The 16657-nt window shown below is 48.1% G+C and overlaps 1 protein-coding gene across 2 annotated transcripts in view; it reads right to left on the minus strand.

Moving 5' to 3' along the window:
- The window catches only part of CETN3 (centrin 3), a 139908-nt gene that overhangs the window by 47813 nt on the left and 75438 nt on the right, over positions 1-16657 (minus strand). For both annotated transcript variants that reach the window (XM_069225156.1, XM_069225166.1), the window contains exon 4: positions 3884-3998. In XM_069225156.1, the coding sequence (XP_069081257.1) occupies positions 3884-3998 (115 nt within the window). The remainder of the gene's footprint in view (positions 1-3883; positions 3999-16657) is intronic.

A 16657-nucleotide genomic window follows, 5' to 3' on the forward strand; every position in this document is an offset into this window, starting at 1 on the left:
TCTCTGATCCTATGTCAGAGCGGTCCTCTATAACCCGAGTGTAGGCAGCAGTCATCCATCAAGATGCCATCTCTGCTATTGGCTAAACTGTTGCTCTAAAACACTAGCCTACGTAGACAGTCACAAAATCGATGGTGTGTGAGATACGTGCAACAGTAGAGGCCACCTTACCTGCGCTTCTTCCCTCAATCAGCACGTACTTTCAAGACACTCAAAAAACACCTTGTCACATACCATTCGTCACAGTCTTTAGCACCTCCTGCGCCCAGTCCAACAATCATTATTGGTGCTCCCACTCCCTCCTCCTCGGATTCCCTCATTACCACCCAGCAAAAGTGCCCTTCATCTCTCCATAGACTTTGCTAATGTACTCAGCTATTTACATAAAATACAGATTTGCTCTTTGCAGTAGGCATATAAACCTTCTGCGCTTCTTTATGGCACTAAAACTGCCACTAGACAAGTCGGACCCTTTTCCCCCCAGGGAAACCACACACATATTGACAAAAGTGATATATATATGACAGCCAATCACCTGAAACTCAACTCAAGCAAAACCGAAATAATCCTCTTTGGCCCACACAAAAACACCTGGGACCCCTCATGGTGGCCCACCACGCTAGGCCCTGCACCCACCCCCGCCAACCACGCACGCAACCTCAGCATCATCCTAGACTCCTCCCTCTCGATGACCCAACAAATCAACGCTCTCACCTCCTCATGCTTCAACACACTCCGTATACTGAAAAACATTCAAATGGATCCCCACAGAGACCAGAAAAACTGTCACTCACGCACACAGCAGCAGGCTTGATTACGGAAACGCCCTCTACGCCGGCACCACTCTAAAACTCAAGCGCAAACTACACGCATCTAGAACTCAGCAGCACGACTCATCCTCGACCTCCGCCGACACGAACACATCTCTCCACACCTCAAATCCCTCCACTGGCTCCCCATTGACAAAAGGATCACCTTCAAGATCCTCATCCTCGCACACAAATCACTCCACAACACAGGCCCTGCCTACCTCAACGAGAGTCACCTTCCACACCCCCACACGAAACGTCCGCTCAGCTGACCTCTCTCTCGCCTCTGTCCCCCGCATCAAACACACCACCACCGGGGGCAGATCCTTCTCCTACCTTGCACCCAAAACCTGGAACGCCCTCACAACCCACCTTCGCAAGACCCAAAACCTACTTCTTTTCAGGAAGGGCCTCAAAACCTGGCTTTTCGAACAGTGAACCTCCCAGCCCCTTTCCCTCCCCCCGCCCCCCCCCAAGCGCCTTGAGACCCTCACAGGTGAGTAGCACACTTTATAAATCTCTTTGGTATATATAGATCTACCTCTATATATATATATATATATATATATATCTATGTACATAGATATATCTATAGATATATCCATGTACATAGATATATCTATCTACATAGATATATAAATATAGATCTATATATAGATCTATTTTTTTTAGTTGTTGTATAGTTTCCTTGGGGGCCAAAATGGCCCCCAGGGAAACCCTACAACATCTAAAAAAAAAAATGACCCCACAGGGGGTCACCCTGCCGACGGGCGACCCCCTGTCATTTTTTTTTTTTTTTCATTATTTAAAAAAAAAAAAAAAAAAATCCCCTGGGGGGGGGGGGGGGGGCGCGATCGCGCCCGCCCCCCCCCCCCCCAGGGGGCACCTACCTTTTTTTATTTTTATTAATTATGCCCCCGGGGGGGGGGGGGGGGGGCGGCCCGTTTTCCGAGGGGGCCGCCCCCCCAAAGTGAAATCCCTGGCGTCTAGTGGTGTTTCCTGGCCCCCGATCGCAGCTGTGCTGCGATCGGGGGCCAGGAAACACTTTGAGAAGGCCTCGTAAGAAAGGGGAGACTCTCCCCCTTTCTTACGAGGCCTTCTCAAACTGTTTCTGGCCCCCGATCGCAGCACAGCTGCGATCGGGGGCCAGAAACAGTTTGAGAAGGCCTCGTAAGAAAGGGGAGAGTCTCCCCTTTCTTACGAGGCCTTTTCAAAGTGTTTCCTGGCCCCCCGATCGCAGCTGTGCTGCGATCGGGGGGCCAGGAAACCTGAAAGTGTTTCCTGGCCCCCGATCGCAGCACAGCTGCGACCGGGGGGCCAGGAAACACTTTCAGGAAGGCCTCGTAAGAAAGGGGAGTGTCTCCCCTTTCTTACGAGGCCTTCCTGAAAGTGTTTCCTGTGCTGCGATCGGGGGCCAGGAAACACTTTCAGGAAGGCCTCGTAAGAAAGGGGAGACACTCCCCTTTCTTACGAGGCCTTCCCGAACGTGAGAAAGGCCGTTTTCCCCATCAAAGCAGGAAGCTGCCGCAAGGCTGCTTCCTGCTTTGATGGGGAAAACACCTTTGCAACGTCAGCGCGCCACGAGGCGCGCTGACGTCACAAAGGGGCGGGTGGGGGGGCGGGGGGAGACACGGAAGCTTCCGTGTCTCCCGGGGGGGGGGTTAAAAAAAAATAAAAAATCCTCGGGTGCGACGCACCCGAGGATTTATTGATACCCTTCCTGGTGTCGGCCACCGGTCGTGACCCGCACCAGGGAGGGTGTGTGGGCGTCGGCCAGTGGCCGACGCCCGCACCTATCAGGATAAGATTTCTGATGGTCACCAGTTACATGTTTTTATCCACATCATTATGAAGGATCAGTAAGAGGTACAATAACTCCATTACTTACAGCAATCCTATGATGATGCAATTATAACACTTATAAATTAACTAAATTCAAGAGCATTCACAATCTAGGACTGTCAATCTAGGGCCATCACAACCCAAGACTGGATTCTGGTGCTGGGTTTCTTTTCTGTCTTTTTCCTTCACTTGATTTGTTCTTGCTAAGTTCTCATTGAACTACAGTATATTGGCAGTCTTTATACTTGACTAAAAAGCACAGGCCAGTGATGATTCAAGAGTCTTTCAATGGCAACATACAGTTAAGAGGTTTATTCACATTTCCACTGCATTTAAGAACATAACTATTTAGTTTTGCACAGTATACTCTTGTGCATTCCTCCAAAATGAACCTGAAAACTAAATGTATACATCTAAAGCCTCTGCAGGCCTAGTTTTTTGGAATGAGTTGTCAATGGAAGGGTTCTTAGCAGCAGGTGCTGCAGACAATGTCATTTGTCATCTTCTGGCAGGTGAAAGCCATCCACCACTAGATGCCCACTCACATCAAATAATGTCAGTGAAGCTCAAGCAGTGTCTTTGGGCGAGACTCTGTTCCTTGGCAAAGTTGCAGCCGAGATCTTGTAAAGCTTTCAAAGGTTAAGAGACCTTGAAATCACAACAACCACTCCCCAATGGCTAGGGAAGAGGTTATACTACTCACAACATTTTAGATTTATTTACTTCCGTATGTTTATGCATGAATTCCAGTACTACTCTGGTTCGCCTCAATACCCTGATATAAATTTGGAAACTCCTAGGTTAGTAGCACGCTTTTCTGCTTTTCCCTCCACCCCATCTACCAAAGCTGTACCCTCACTGTTTAAATGTTATTCTTTTTATGGGTTGTTACCCCTTTGGATCTGCATCTCAAAACGTTTATGAATAAGCAAATGGATGTTAATCAAATCAACATTGGGATCCTTTCACTTTTCATCATCTATGTGTGTCTTTGTCTTACATTAATGACTTTGCAAATACTCCCATATGGACTCACCTCATACTTCCCTAGCTAAAAAACGTGAAGGTAGGTAACAGCAGAGAATATTTCAGTGAAAAAAAACATTTAAATAGGCAGGCTTGTAATAGATTCTGAAATCAATCAAGGAACTGTGTTAAACAATAACTTGCCCTAACTGCTGCAAATATTCAGTTAGAACAATGTGGTTCTTTGAAGTCATAAAAATACATACCAACTTCATTGAAGTCTTCAAAGCTGATTTTTCCTTGCGCCTCACAATCATAGTCTTTGAGAATCTTTAATACGTCAACTTTCTTTACATCAAATCCTAAGGCTCGCAGAGCAACCTTTTGGAACAAAGCAGAAGTACGTAACGCAATTGCTCATTACCTCTTTTTCAAATAAAAATACCTTTTCTGCCCGACGAATAGATGTTTCAGTTATTAATAACCTTCTCGAGAAGGGTATTTCTATCCTTCCAAACTTTTAGATTCAATTGACATCTACAACACAACTTTTAGGTTAATAAGAAGAAAAAAAAATCAATACCGTTGTGGTCATCATTCTGTGGGTGTAAGCATGCATTATAACGTATATGCACTAATGCATCAACAAGTGAAGAGCAGGGCAGCAACAGAGGAGCTGGTCGGGGAAACAACAGGGAGTCGGGTGGGAGAATGAAATATAAAAAGCCAGGTGGGACAAGGAAAGGAAAAGCAGCACACAAAGGAGACAGAAAAACTGAGTGTGGGGGTGGAAAGTTGGCTGGAGGAAAAGCACAAAACTGAAGAAGAGCTGCATGCGCCAGAGTGAGCAACAATTTGGCTGGGGAGAAGAACACATAGGAACTCTCCTGGATAGCTTAAAAAAGGTAGTTCCTTTTGGGCTGTGCAATACTACACGTCAGCCAATCAAAAGGATGGCACAAAGGTTATGCTTGAGAGGACAGACAAATGAAAAAACAGGAGGGAAAGCGATCGAACAAAAAGCAAGCAAATGAGTATGACAACAAAGCCAACCAATTGAAGCAGACAGCAGACTTTTAGCCCACTATCGGTTCTTAGTAAACCCCACACAAAAGGTCTTTCTAAAGCAGTCTGGTAGGTGAGATCCAATAAACAAATTGAACACATCAGACATAATCATAAGATGACGGCCATCGCCTTATTTAAATATCTACTGATGCAAGCTGGGATCTCTGTGAGGCATGGCTTCTCCAACGAAATGCCAAGTTAGAACAGCCAGCACCCAGACATTTGCTTTCTATCTACTCAAGTAGTGAGATCTCTCTCTACTTACACTCTATTCAAATTTGGAGTCTGACTTGGTCCAACAAAATTACCACTGTCATGGGTAAGAGAGTGGGGGGGGTAATAAAACTTCCTTACTTCTTAAAGGATGTCTAGAAGTCTTTGAGCAGAGCTAAATATCCATACTGAATGTATTCCTTAGCCATGATAGCAAATTCAAATGGAAACTGAGCACAACTACATTACACATTATTCAGCACCCATTTGTTACTGGTTATGTATTGCCATTGTTTGAAATTATTTTTAATACTTCCCTCCCTCCTCTCCCAAAGGAATGCCATACTTTGATTCGGGGGTGATTGGAAGCTGCCATGGAAACTATACCCAGGATCTGGGTAGCCCTTTTCAGTGAGGTCGCCAAAGATCCACAGATTTTACAAGCAAACCTATCCAGGAACTTACTCTCTTTGTCAGGAGACATGGTTTCGGTAGGAGATGTATGTCTTCCTCACAACAGCAAAAATCACATAATTCGTTTTACAGTCCATTTGACAATATTGTGGGTTCTGCTCTGACACTTTAAATTTCTTAACAAGGTGAAGTGGCTTCCTTTGTGGTCAGTGATGTAATGAACTTTTCTTCTGTGATCTCCGCAAAAGCCTATTAATGAGTGCCTGGATTGCTCCCTCTGATTTAATGTCGGTGTAATAATCAAGTTTTAAGTCTGCGATGTTTAAAGAATATTCAACAGGAAATCCGAGAGGGAGAACCAGAAGACAAGGCTGGAGTATATGAAATAGAGATTTCTCTTCCAGGGGATCCTCATCAATAGTCATAAACATTGAATATTCCCGCCCTTGTGCGGGGACCCCGGAGCATATATAAAATATATACACATTATACATGTGTAACAAACAGTCATGCAGGCTATCATGTTAAAAACAGGCAAAAATGCTTTATTTCTATGAAGTTTTTTTTTTTTATTTATTTTTTTTTTTTTTAAATACTACAATAGAGCATAAATAAGTACCCAAGCTCCTAAAACTAGGCTTGGGGGAGTAAGCAGTAGCAAACTCTAGTGAAAAAATAGAGAAAACTGCATTGAAAAACAATGAAGCATTCTTAGCCAATAGGCTGCATGTAGGTTAACACAGGAGAACCATAAAAACTTTGGCACTGTGCCTTTAAGACCCTGAGCACCTCCAGTATCCCACCATGCCTCAGGGGTGAAGGAAAGGTGACAGTTGGTTCACAGTTAGGTCAGTTCTTTTTTCCGGCTTCTTCTGAGAGGATCCTGGAGCATTGAGCTCTCAGTTTTTCTGAGTTTTCCTCAGAAAAATTCTTTAAAAAAGCGTTTTTTCACTTTTCACTCGACAAGTAACATCTTTGTCTGAGCTAGGAAGGTTTTTTCTGACAGAAAAATGCCTTCTCTTTTTGTCAAATGCCCTGCTTGTGGGAAGAAGAAGGCCCAGTCAGATCCCCACTCTCTGTGCATAGTGTGCCTGCCTCAGAGTCACTGCCCTGACACTTGTAAGTACTGTAAGAACATGTCTAGGAGGACTCTGAAAGACAGAGAGAAGATCCGACTTCATGGGCTTCAGGAGAGGAAAAGAACATCGTCCTCCTCACTCCCCAGGCATCCAGAAGGTCATTCTCAGGAGAGAATGGCCCGGTCGACGTCGACAGGTAGGAAAATACCTGTTTGTTCACCGTCGACGTCGTCGCTACCACCGTCCCACCGGCATAGATCGCCATCGACGGCGACGCACCCGACGTCGAAGGGAACGGCGTCGAGGGAACATCAGAGCAGGGGCAGGTCTCCGTCGACGGCAGCCCGCCGATCGACGTCGAGCCACCGCCGGCATGCCCGGTCGCCGCCAAAGGCTGTGCGCCCCCCGACGTCAGGACACACGACGTCGAGATCTCCACGACGGCACGAGAAACATCCGCCGTCAACCTCCCATCGCTCCACGTCGAGGCACACGACGGCGAGCAGGTCGAGGTCCAAGGAACGCCGTTCGACGTCAAGGCACTCAACGTCGAGACAATCAACGTCGAGGCAGGACCAACCGACTGGGCGTCCTTCGACGTCGAAACAGCCATCGACGTCGACGCAGGTTTTACCTGTCCAACAGGGAGCAGAACATCGCCCCTCGCCAGACAAGGCTCAGTCTCCAGTGGTCTCCATACCGAGCGACTCTTCTCGGTCAAGAGCATCTCCTGGGCATGTCTCGCCCATCAACCTATCTCCGAGATGGCTGGAGAGCCTCAACAGACCAGCGGCCTCCCCAGATTCGCAATATTCGCGAATGTATTCACCCACTGCCTCCCCGCCAAGAACGCCATCGCCGACAGCCGGGGCAGAACGGGCTCGTTCAGCTCCTCGACAGCCGACCGCGAGGCCTAGGCGCTCGGCTACAGCGTCCCGCAGCAGATCTCGCTCTCAACGGAGATCCAGGTCGCGCTCAAGAAGATCACCCTCTTGGTCTTCATCAGGTTCTTCTGTCGGGCGTTACTCACCTACTCTTACAGATTCACCACCTGCTAGAGTCTCACCAGTGGATGACATAACCACTTTCAACGAGGTGTTGCTAAGAGGAGCGCAGAAACTCAATATAGAGGTTCCAGAACCGTCTACCTCCTCATCAATCATCTTTGAGACGCTACAACAGAGATCAGCGTCGAAAAAGTTGCTGCCTCTAGTGCCTGGTTTGTTGCAGCCGACCATGGACACTTTTCTGGCCCCAGCCTCGCTTAAGTCTGCCCCGGCTCGGATTCTTAAAAAGTACAAGGCTCCAGAGCAAGACCCTTTATTCCTTAGGAAGGATCCGCCGCCAGACTCAGTGATCATAGCTGCCGCCCGAAAGACCCACTCGGTGGCATCTTCATCCACGGTACCCCCGGATAAAGAGAGCAGGCATTTAGACTCTCTGGGAAGAAAGATGTGCGGGACAGCGGCTTCAGCAATGAAGGTCTCTAGTGCGTCTGCGCTCCTGGGCCGGTACGATCGTTCTCTGTGGGATTCCCTCAGTAGATTTACAGAAAAACTGCCCAGAGAAGACAGGCAAGATTTCCAAGAGATTCTACAGGAAGGATGCCTGGTATCTAACCAAGTTATCAGCGCGGCAGCGGATGGGGCGGATTTGGCGGCTCATGGGTACGCACATGGTATCTGTGCGAGGAGATCATCCTGGCTGAGGCTCACTGGCTTGAAACAGGAGGCACAACAACGTATCCTGAATCTCCCATTTGCCGGGAATTCTCTATTCGGTGCCCATGCAGACGAAGAGATGGCCCGCATGAAGACCGAGGTGGATACCATGAAGGCGGTAGGCCTCGAAAGAAGGAAAGATTTCAGGCGGAGGTACAGACCGTACGATAGACGCCCTTTCCAACAGAGGGTTCAAACCCCTCATTGGTCGCAAAGGTCTCAGCAACGACAGGGACGCCCTCTGTTTCAGCGAAGAAACACAAGGGAGCGAGGGTCAAGTAGACCTCAACAGTCCACTCCAAAAGCACCCACTAAGCAATGAAGTCTCGCTTCCCTCGACACTGTACACCACTCCGGTGGGGGGAAGTATTATTGCTCATCTTCACGAGTGGCACTCTATCACAAGAGACAAATGGGTGCTCAATATTGTCGAACATGGCTATTCTCTCCTTTTCAAGCAGCCTCCACCACACTTGCCACCAACCAAGCACAATCCGGCTCATCTCACCTTGCTACGCAAGGAGGCTCTCGCCCTCCTAAGAAAGAATGCCATAGAAAGGGTTCCACCTGCCCACAGAGGAAAGGGGGTCTACTCCCGTTACTTTCTAGTAGCAAAGAAGGGTCAAGAGGGCGTTTTCAGGCCAATCCTGGATCTAAGACTGCTGAACAAATACATAAGAAAGCAGAAGTTCAGAATGCTAGCGCTTCACCAAATTTTCCCTCAACTGCATCAGGGAGACTGGATGTGCTCCATCGACCTGCAGGATGCGTATTTCCACATCCCAATAGCTCCAAAGCATCGAAAATTCCTGCGCTTTCGAGTAGCGTTACAGCATTACCAGTTCAGGGTTCTACCCTTTGGCCTGAAATCTGCTCCAAGAGTTTTCTCGAAATGTATGGCAGTGGTGGCGGCGCATCTACGAAGACAAAGGATATACATATATCCATACCTAGACGACTGGCTACTAAAGGCTTCTTCTCCGGAGCAGGCGAGAAGCCATCGGGACATTGTACTAGGAGTTTGCGAAGCTCTAGGTCTTCAGGTCAATTACCAGAAGTCAACCTTGACTCCAACGCAGAGTCTTCACTACCTAGGAGCTATCATAAACACAGAACTACAAAAAGTGTATCCTTCGGAGGAACGACTGTCCTCAATAAACATGAAGTGCCAGGACCTGTTGAGAGCCAGCGCACCTACGGCACGTCAGGTGACATCACTACTGGGCTCCATGGCATTGTGCATCTTTATTGTCCCAAATGCCAGACTCCACATGAGACCCCTCCAAGAGGCATTGGAGGCCAATTGGAGCCAAAGAACAGGTCGCTGGGAAGACACAATGCGGCTACCGGAGGTAGCACTGCAGTCATTGAGATGGTGGATGCACAGACCTCACCTGTCAGTGGGCGCTCCGTTTCACCAGGTACTTCCATCCGACACTCTGGTAACGGATGCGTCTCTTCAGGGATGGGGGGCTCATCTGGGTCCTTTTCAAGCGCAGGGTCTGTGGTCAGACAAGGAGAAGCAGTACCACATCAATCTGCTAGAACTCAGAGCGGTCCATCTGGCTCTCAAGTCTTTCACACCGCTAATTCAGGGGAAAACTCTATTGATACAGACGGACAATACAACCACGATGTATTACTTGAACAAACAAGGGGGAACGAGATCCCTACCCCTTTCACGAGAGTCCCAAGCGATATGGCATTGGCTCCTGGCCAGAGGAATGTCAATCACAGCAGTTCACCTGCCAGGTCAGCAGAACGTAGAAGCAGACTTTCTAAGCAGACACCTGGAGGACGTTCACGATTGGGTCCTGCACGACGAAGTCGCAGAATACATCTTCGCGCAATGGGGTCGGCCTCAACTGGACCTCTTCGCAGACGATGTAAACAGGAAATGCCCAGACTTCGCATCCAGGTTCTACCGTCCAGGATCTCGAGGGAATGCCCTGTTGATCGACTGGTCAGGGACATTTCTTTACGCTTTTCCTCCGATTCCCCTCATTCCGGCAGTGATCAGCAAACTTTACGGATCCAGGACCAGAATGATTCTTATAGCGCCACAATGGCCTCGACAATTCTGGTACACGGATCTCCTCAACCTGTCGGAAAAACCTCACAGGAGGCTGCCGTGCAGACCGGATCTTCTGAGCAGAATGGAGGGCAGGATTCTGCATCCCAACCTACCCTCTCTGAGCTTAACAGCATGGCTCCTGAATTCCTGCAGTATGGGCACCTAGGACTCTCGCAGGAGTGCATGAACATCTTGAAAGAGTCCAAACGGCCTTCCACGCGGCGTTCCTACGCTTTTAAGTGGAAGAGATTCTACATATGGTGCTGTCAGCAAGGCCATAATCCCATACGGGCGCAGGAGGACGTCATTCTGTCCTATTTGCTTCACCTAGCGAAATCCGGTCTGCAGGTATCATCTATTAAGGTACATTTGTCTGCTATTACTGCCTATCGCAAGTCACCTTCTCAGGAATCCTTCTTTACGAAACCTGTAGTCAAGGATTTCTTAGAAGGTTTGAAGAAAGTTTTTCCGCCAATTCGGAGGCCTTCTCCTCCGTGGGAACTGAACATAGTCCTAGCAAAACTTATGGGCCCTCCTTTCGAGCCTATCCATAAGGCCTCCTTACAACACCTTACGTGGAAAACGGCTTTTCTGGTGGCCATTACTTCAGCGAGGAGGGTCAGTGAGATCCAGGCCTTGTCTGCAAAAGAACCGTACACGGTTTTTCATGACAATAGAGTAGTTCTACGAACTCACCCATCTTTCCTTCCGAAGGTGGTGTCAGAATTCCATATTAATCAGACCATAACTTTACCGACGTTCTTTCCCAATCCGGAAACTCCGGCTGAGAAAGCATTGCACTCATTAGACTTGAAAAGAGTGCTGAAATTTTATCTGGACAAGACAAAATCGATTAGACACTCTAACCGCTTGTTTGTGAACTATGGTCATTTAAGGACAGGAGAAGCAGCATCTAAGCGAACAATATCAAGATGGATAGTCTCTTGTATTGTTAATACTTACCAGCTAGCTAATAGACAATTGCTAGCGTGGCCTAGAGCGCATTCCACAAGGGGAAAAGCGGCTACTGCTGCTCTCCTTAACAATGTTCCTATATCTGAGATTTGTAAGGCTGCTACATGGAAGTCTGTCCATACTTTTACAAGACATTATTGTTTAGACTCAGATGCAAGAGCGGATGCCCAAGTGGGGCAGGCCTCTCTAAGGAATTTATTTGCGTAAGACATGTCTATTCCTGCACTTCTATCGGACAGTCCGCTGGGTTTAGGGATGGGCTTGCTAATCTATTCAATGTTTATGACTATTGATGAGGATCCCCTGGAAGAGAAGGATAAGTTACTTACCTGTAAATCCTAGTTCTCTTCCAGGGGTATCCTCATCAAAGTCATAAACAACCCACCCTCCTCCCCGGACACACGTCTACTGGAAGTGCAGGACAGACAGTATTTTGATTCAATTATACAAATTGTCACCGTAAAAAGAACTGACCTAACTGTGAACCAACTGTCACCTTTCCTTCACCCCTGGGGCATGGTGGGATACTGGAGGTGCTCAGGGTCTTAAAGGCACAGTGCCAAAGTTTTTATGGTTCTCCTGTGTTAACCTACATGCAGCCTATTGGCTAAGAATGCTTCATTGTTTTTCAATGCAGTTTTCTCTATTTTTTCACTAGAGTTTGCTACTGCTTACTCCCCCAAGCCTAGTTTTAGGAGCTTGGGTACTTATTTATGCTCTATTGTAGTATTTAAAAAAAAAAAAAAAAAAAAAAAAAAAAAACTTCATAGAAATAAAGCATTTTAGCCTGTTTTTAACATGATAGCCTGCATGACTGTTTGTTACACATGTATAATGTGTATATATTTTATATATGCTCCGGGGTCCCCGCACAAGGGCGGGAATATTCAATGTTTATGACTTTGATGAGGATACCCCTGGAAGAGAACTAGGATTTACAGGTAAGTAACTTATCCATCTGAACAGGTGCCAGTATCAGAGTACCACGATGGGATGGTTGCAGCATATCACAAATCAGTGCTAGAGTTTTTTGTGGCAACAAGGTTTTAGGCATTGCAGTCACCAGAAATGGCAATGGTTCTTTGATTGAAGGAGTCTCAAGTTACTGGGCAACACAGTAGCCTTGGACATTAAAAGAGGTTTAAGTGAAGATTTGACAGGATCATCTGCAGGTATGACGATGATAGGAGTCCTTGAACCAACATGGACACAGCAGGAGAAGGGAGTGGCTAAAAGTCTTCTGGACAATTTAACGTTTAAGATTATCAATGAAGATTGTATGATGAAGTTAATGATGGCTATGCATAAAGCTAGGATTTTTGTGGCAGTGCGCTCAGGGTTGCAGAATTCTGAGAGGATCCTATATAGTTCCCAGGAAGGTTATTTGACTTTGGAGATCTTCTAGGAATAGCACGGTTTATTTGCATACTTCGTTGATGACTTGTAGATTCTGTGTGGTGCCAGAGAGGTTTCTCATTTTTGTTGTTTTATTTCCGTTTTGTTTCTTCATTTTTTTTTATCCCATCATTCTGGACCTAAGGTGTGTGGGCACCTAGAAGCAATTCAGTTTGTTGACGCTTTCAGAAAGCCAACCGAAAAATCAATTTGAGATTTGATTTTTTGAGAGAAGAGATGGAGGTGGGATGGGAAGTAAGTGCTAGCAACTTGAATTTGTTTCACTGTATGTTGATAGTCTTGTTGGTTATATTTGCTGTAGTAATTATTTTTGTAGATAGGTTCACAAAGAAGGATATAAGATAGTGGTCTGCTCTTACTGTGATGAATCTTGGCAGAGTGAAGGTTAAATTCATACTGCTATTGAGTTTGTTGGGTGAGAGAATCTGGAATAGGTTGATGTACTCTAGTGTTGCCACTGGGGCTTTCAGTTGAGCAAGGATGAGGCAGTCGAAGCAATACCTCATGTCCATCGAAATGCAGAGGATGTTGTGGTTTACTGTGATTTAAGGAATACGCTTGACAAGTTAGACAAACAAGAACAGTAGACAAAAAAGTGATTTGCCTTCAGATGTCAACATCTTGAAAAGCCTGGGAGCTGTAAGGCATGTTTTGAAAATCACTGGTAGTCTTGCTCCAGTCTTCTTGGGGTGGTCCAGGGGGAGGATCCTGTATGCAGATGGGATCGCCTAAAGGAGGACTTAAAATGCATCAAATCCTAGCCAGGTTTTAGTGATGAAGATAAGATCCTGTTTTGCATTCAGAATCCGGTCATAGATTCTGTTTTAGTTCTTTTTCATAGCGTTTATGAGGAGGCACCTCAGCCTGGTAGAGGTGGAAAGGGCAGTTGGGGCTGATGAGCTGGAGGGAGGTGAGAAAAGGTAACTAAGGTATAGGAAGGCTTGTTATCTGGATCCAGAAGGTGGACAAGGTCCAGGGTTGGGTGCAGTAAGAGGCTAGGTGGGGATTGCTGGTTATGGCTATTGAAAGAATAGATAACATAAGTATTATAATGAGTAGGAGAATGGGAGAAATAGTGCTACTAGGGTGTAAAGAGAAGAAGTGAGCTGAGGGGGCGTGGTCTGGCGACGATCAACGATGGCCGCCTAGGTGCCGAGCTCCACTAGGGGGCGGGCCGCTCTGGCCATCGCTACACCAGTCGCCGAGGACCGGCACTGAATAGGGGATTGGGGGAGGGACGGGAGACGCACCCTCTTCCCCGAGCGCCCTTGGGGCATAAGAGACGACACTGAGGCCCGCGGCGAGACTTGAAGCCGCGGCCTCACGTGACGGAGAACCCGACCCGGGTGGCACACCTCCCTGTGCTGAGGCCGCCGGAGACAGTGGTTCCCCTGGAGCCCCCCCGCTCACTCATCCTCGTTGCCCTCCACTTCCTCCCCTTGCTCGGAGGCTTGGGGAGTGTCGGTGGTGTGAGAAAGTAGCCTCTTTCTAGCCTTGTTACCCCCACTTTTGGCCTGTTTGTGAGTGTATGTCAGGGTGTTTTCACTGTCTCACTGGGATCCTGCCAGCCAGGGCCCAGTGCTCATAGTGAAAACCCTATGTTTTCAGTATGTTTGTTATGTGTCACTGGGACCCTGCTAGTCAGGACCCCAGTGCTCATAAGTTTGTGGCCTATATGTATGTGTTCCCTGTGTGGTGCCTAACTGTCTCACCAAGGCTCTGCTAACCAGAACCTCAGTGGTTATGCTCTCTCATTTCTTTCAAATTGTCACTAACAGGCTAGTGACCAATTTTACCAATTTACATTGGCTTACTGGAACACCCTTATAATTCCCTAGTATATGGTACTGAGGTACCCAGGGTATTGGGGTTCCAGGAGATCCCTATGGGCTGCAGCATTTCTTTTGCCACCCATAGGGAGCTCTGACAATTCTTACACAGGCCTGCCACTGCAGCCTGAGTGAAATAACGTCCACGTTATTTCACAGCCATTTTACACTGCACTTAAGTAACTTATAAGTCACCTATATGTCTAACCTTTACCTGGTAAAGGTTAGGTGCAAAGTTACTTAGTGTGAGGGCACCCTGGCACTAGCCAAGGTGCCCCCACATTGTTCAGGGCCAATTCCCCGGACTTTGTGAGTGCGGGGACACCATTACACGCGTGCACTACATATAGGTCACTACCTATATGTAGCTTCACAATGGTAACTCCGAATATGGCCATGTAACATGTCTATGATCATGGAATTGCCCCCTCTATGCCATCCTGGCATAGTTGGCACAATCCCATGATCCAAGTGGTCTGTAGCACAGACCCTGGTACTGCCAAACTGCCTTTCCCGGGGTTTCACTGCAGCTGCTGCCAACCCCTCAGACAGGCATCTGCCCTCCTGGGGTCCAGCCAGGCCTGGCCCAGGATGGCAGAACAAAGGACTTCCTCTGAGAGAGGGTGTTACACCCTATCCCTTTGGAGAATGGTGTGAAGGCAGGGGAGGAGTAGCCTCCCCCAGCCTCTGGAAATGCTTTCATGGGCACATTTGGTGCCCATTTCTGCATAAGCCAGTCTACACCGGTTCAGGGACCCCTTAGCCCTGCTCTGGCGCGAAACTGGACAAAGGAAAGGGGAGTGACCACTCCCCTGACCTGTATCTCCCCTGGGAGGTGCCCAGGGCTCCTCCAGTGTGCTCCAGACCTCTGCCATCTTGGAAACCGAGGTGCTGCTGGCACACTGGACTGCTCTGAGTGGCCAGTGCCAACAGGTGACGTCAGAGACTCCTTCTGATAGGCTCCTTCAGGTGTTGCTAGCCTATCCTCTCTCCTAGGTAGCCAAACCCTCTTTTCTGGCTATTTAGGGTCTCTGTCTCTTGGGATTCCTTAGATAACGAATGCAAGAGCTCATCCGAGTTCCTCTGCATCTCTCTCTTCACCTTCTGCCAAGGAATCGACTGCTGACCGCGCTGGAAGCCTGCAAAACTGCAACATAGTAGCAAAGACGACTACTGCAACTCTGTAACGCTGATCCTGCCGCCTTCTCGACTGTTTTCCTGGTGGTGCATGCGGTGGGGGTAGTCTGCCTCCTCTCTGCACTAGAAGCTCCGAAGAAATCTCCCGTGGGTCGACGGAATCGTCCCCCTGCAACCGCAGGCACCAAAGCACTGCATCACCGGTACCTTGGGTCTCCTCTCAGCACGACGAGCGAGGTCCCTTGAATCCAGCAACTCAGTCCAAGTGACTCCCACAGTCCAGTGACTCTTCAGTCCAAGTTTGGTGGAGGTAAGTCCTTGCCTCCCCACGCCAGACTGCATTGTTGGAAACCGCGACTTTTGCAGCTACTCCGGCCTCCGTGCACTTCCGGCGGAAATCCTTTGTGCACAGTCCAGCCTGGGTCCACGGCACTCTAACCTGCATTGCACGACCTCCTAAGTTGTTCTCCGGCGACGTGGGACTCCTTTGTGCGACTTCGGGTGAGCACCGTTTCACGCATCCTCGTAGTGCCTGTTTCTGGCACTTCTCCGGGTGCTGCCTGCTGCTGAGAGGGCTCCTTGTCTTGCTCGACGTCCCCTCTGTCCCCTGACGCAATTTGCGACATCCTGGTCCCTCCTGGGCCACAGCAGCATCCAAAAACCCTTACCGCACGATTTGCAGCTAGCAAGGCTTGTTGGCGGTCTTTCAGCGGGAAAACACTTCTGCACGACTCTCCACGGCGTGAGGGATCCGTCCTCCAAAGGGGAAGTCTCTAGCCCTTGTCGTTCTTGCAGAAACCTGCGCTTCTACTGTCCAGTAGCAGCTCCTTTGCACCCACAGCTGGCATTTCCTGGGCATCTGCCCATCTCCGACTTGCTTGTGACTTTTGGACTTGGTCCCCTTGTTCCACAGGTACCCTCGACTGGAAATCCATTGTTGTTGCATTGTTGGTTTGTATCTTTCCTGCAGAATTCCCCTATCACGACTTCTATGTCCTTTGGGGAACTTTAGTGCACTTTGCACTCACTTTTCAGGGTCTTGGGGTGGGCTATTTTTCTAACCCTTACTATTTTCTAATAGTCCCAGCGACCCTCTACAAGGTCACATAGGTTT

Source organism: Pleurodeles waltl, chromosome 1_1, assembly GCF_031143425.1.
Source record: "Pleurodeles waltl isolate 20211129_DDA chromosome 1_1, aPleWal1.hap1.20221129, whole genome shotgun sequence".
NCBI classification, from domain to species: Eukaryota; Metazoa; Chordata; class Amphibia; order Caudata; family Salamandridae; genus Pleurodeles; species Pleurodeles waltl.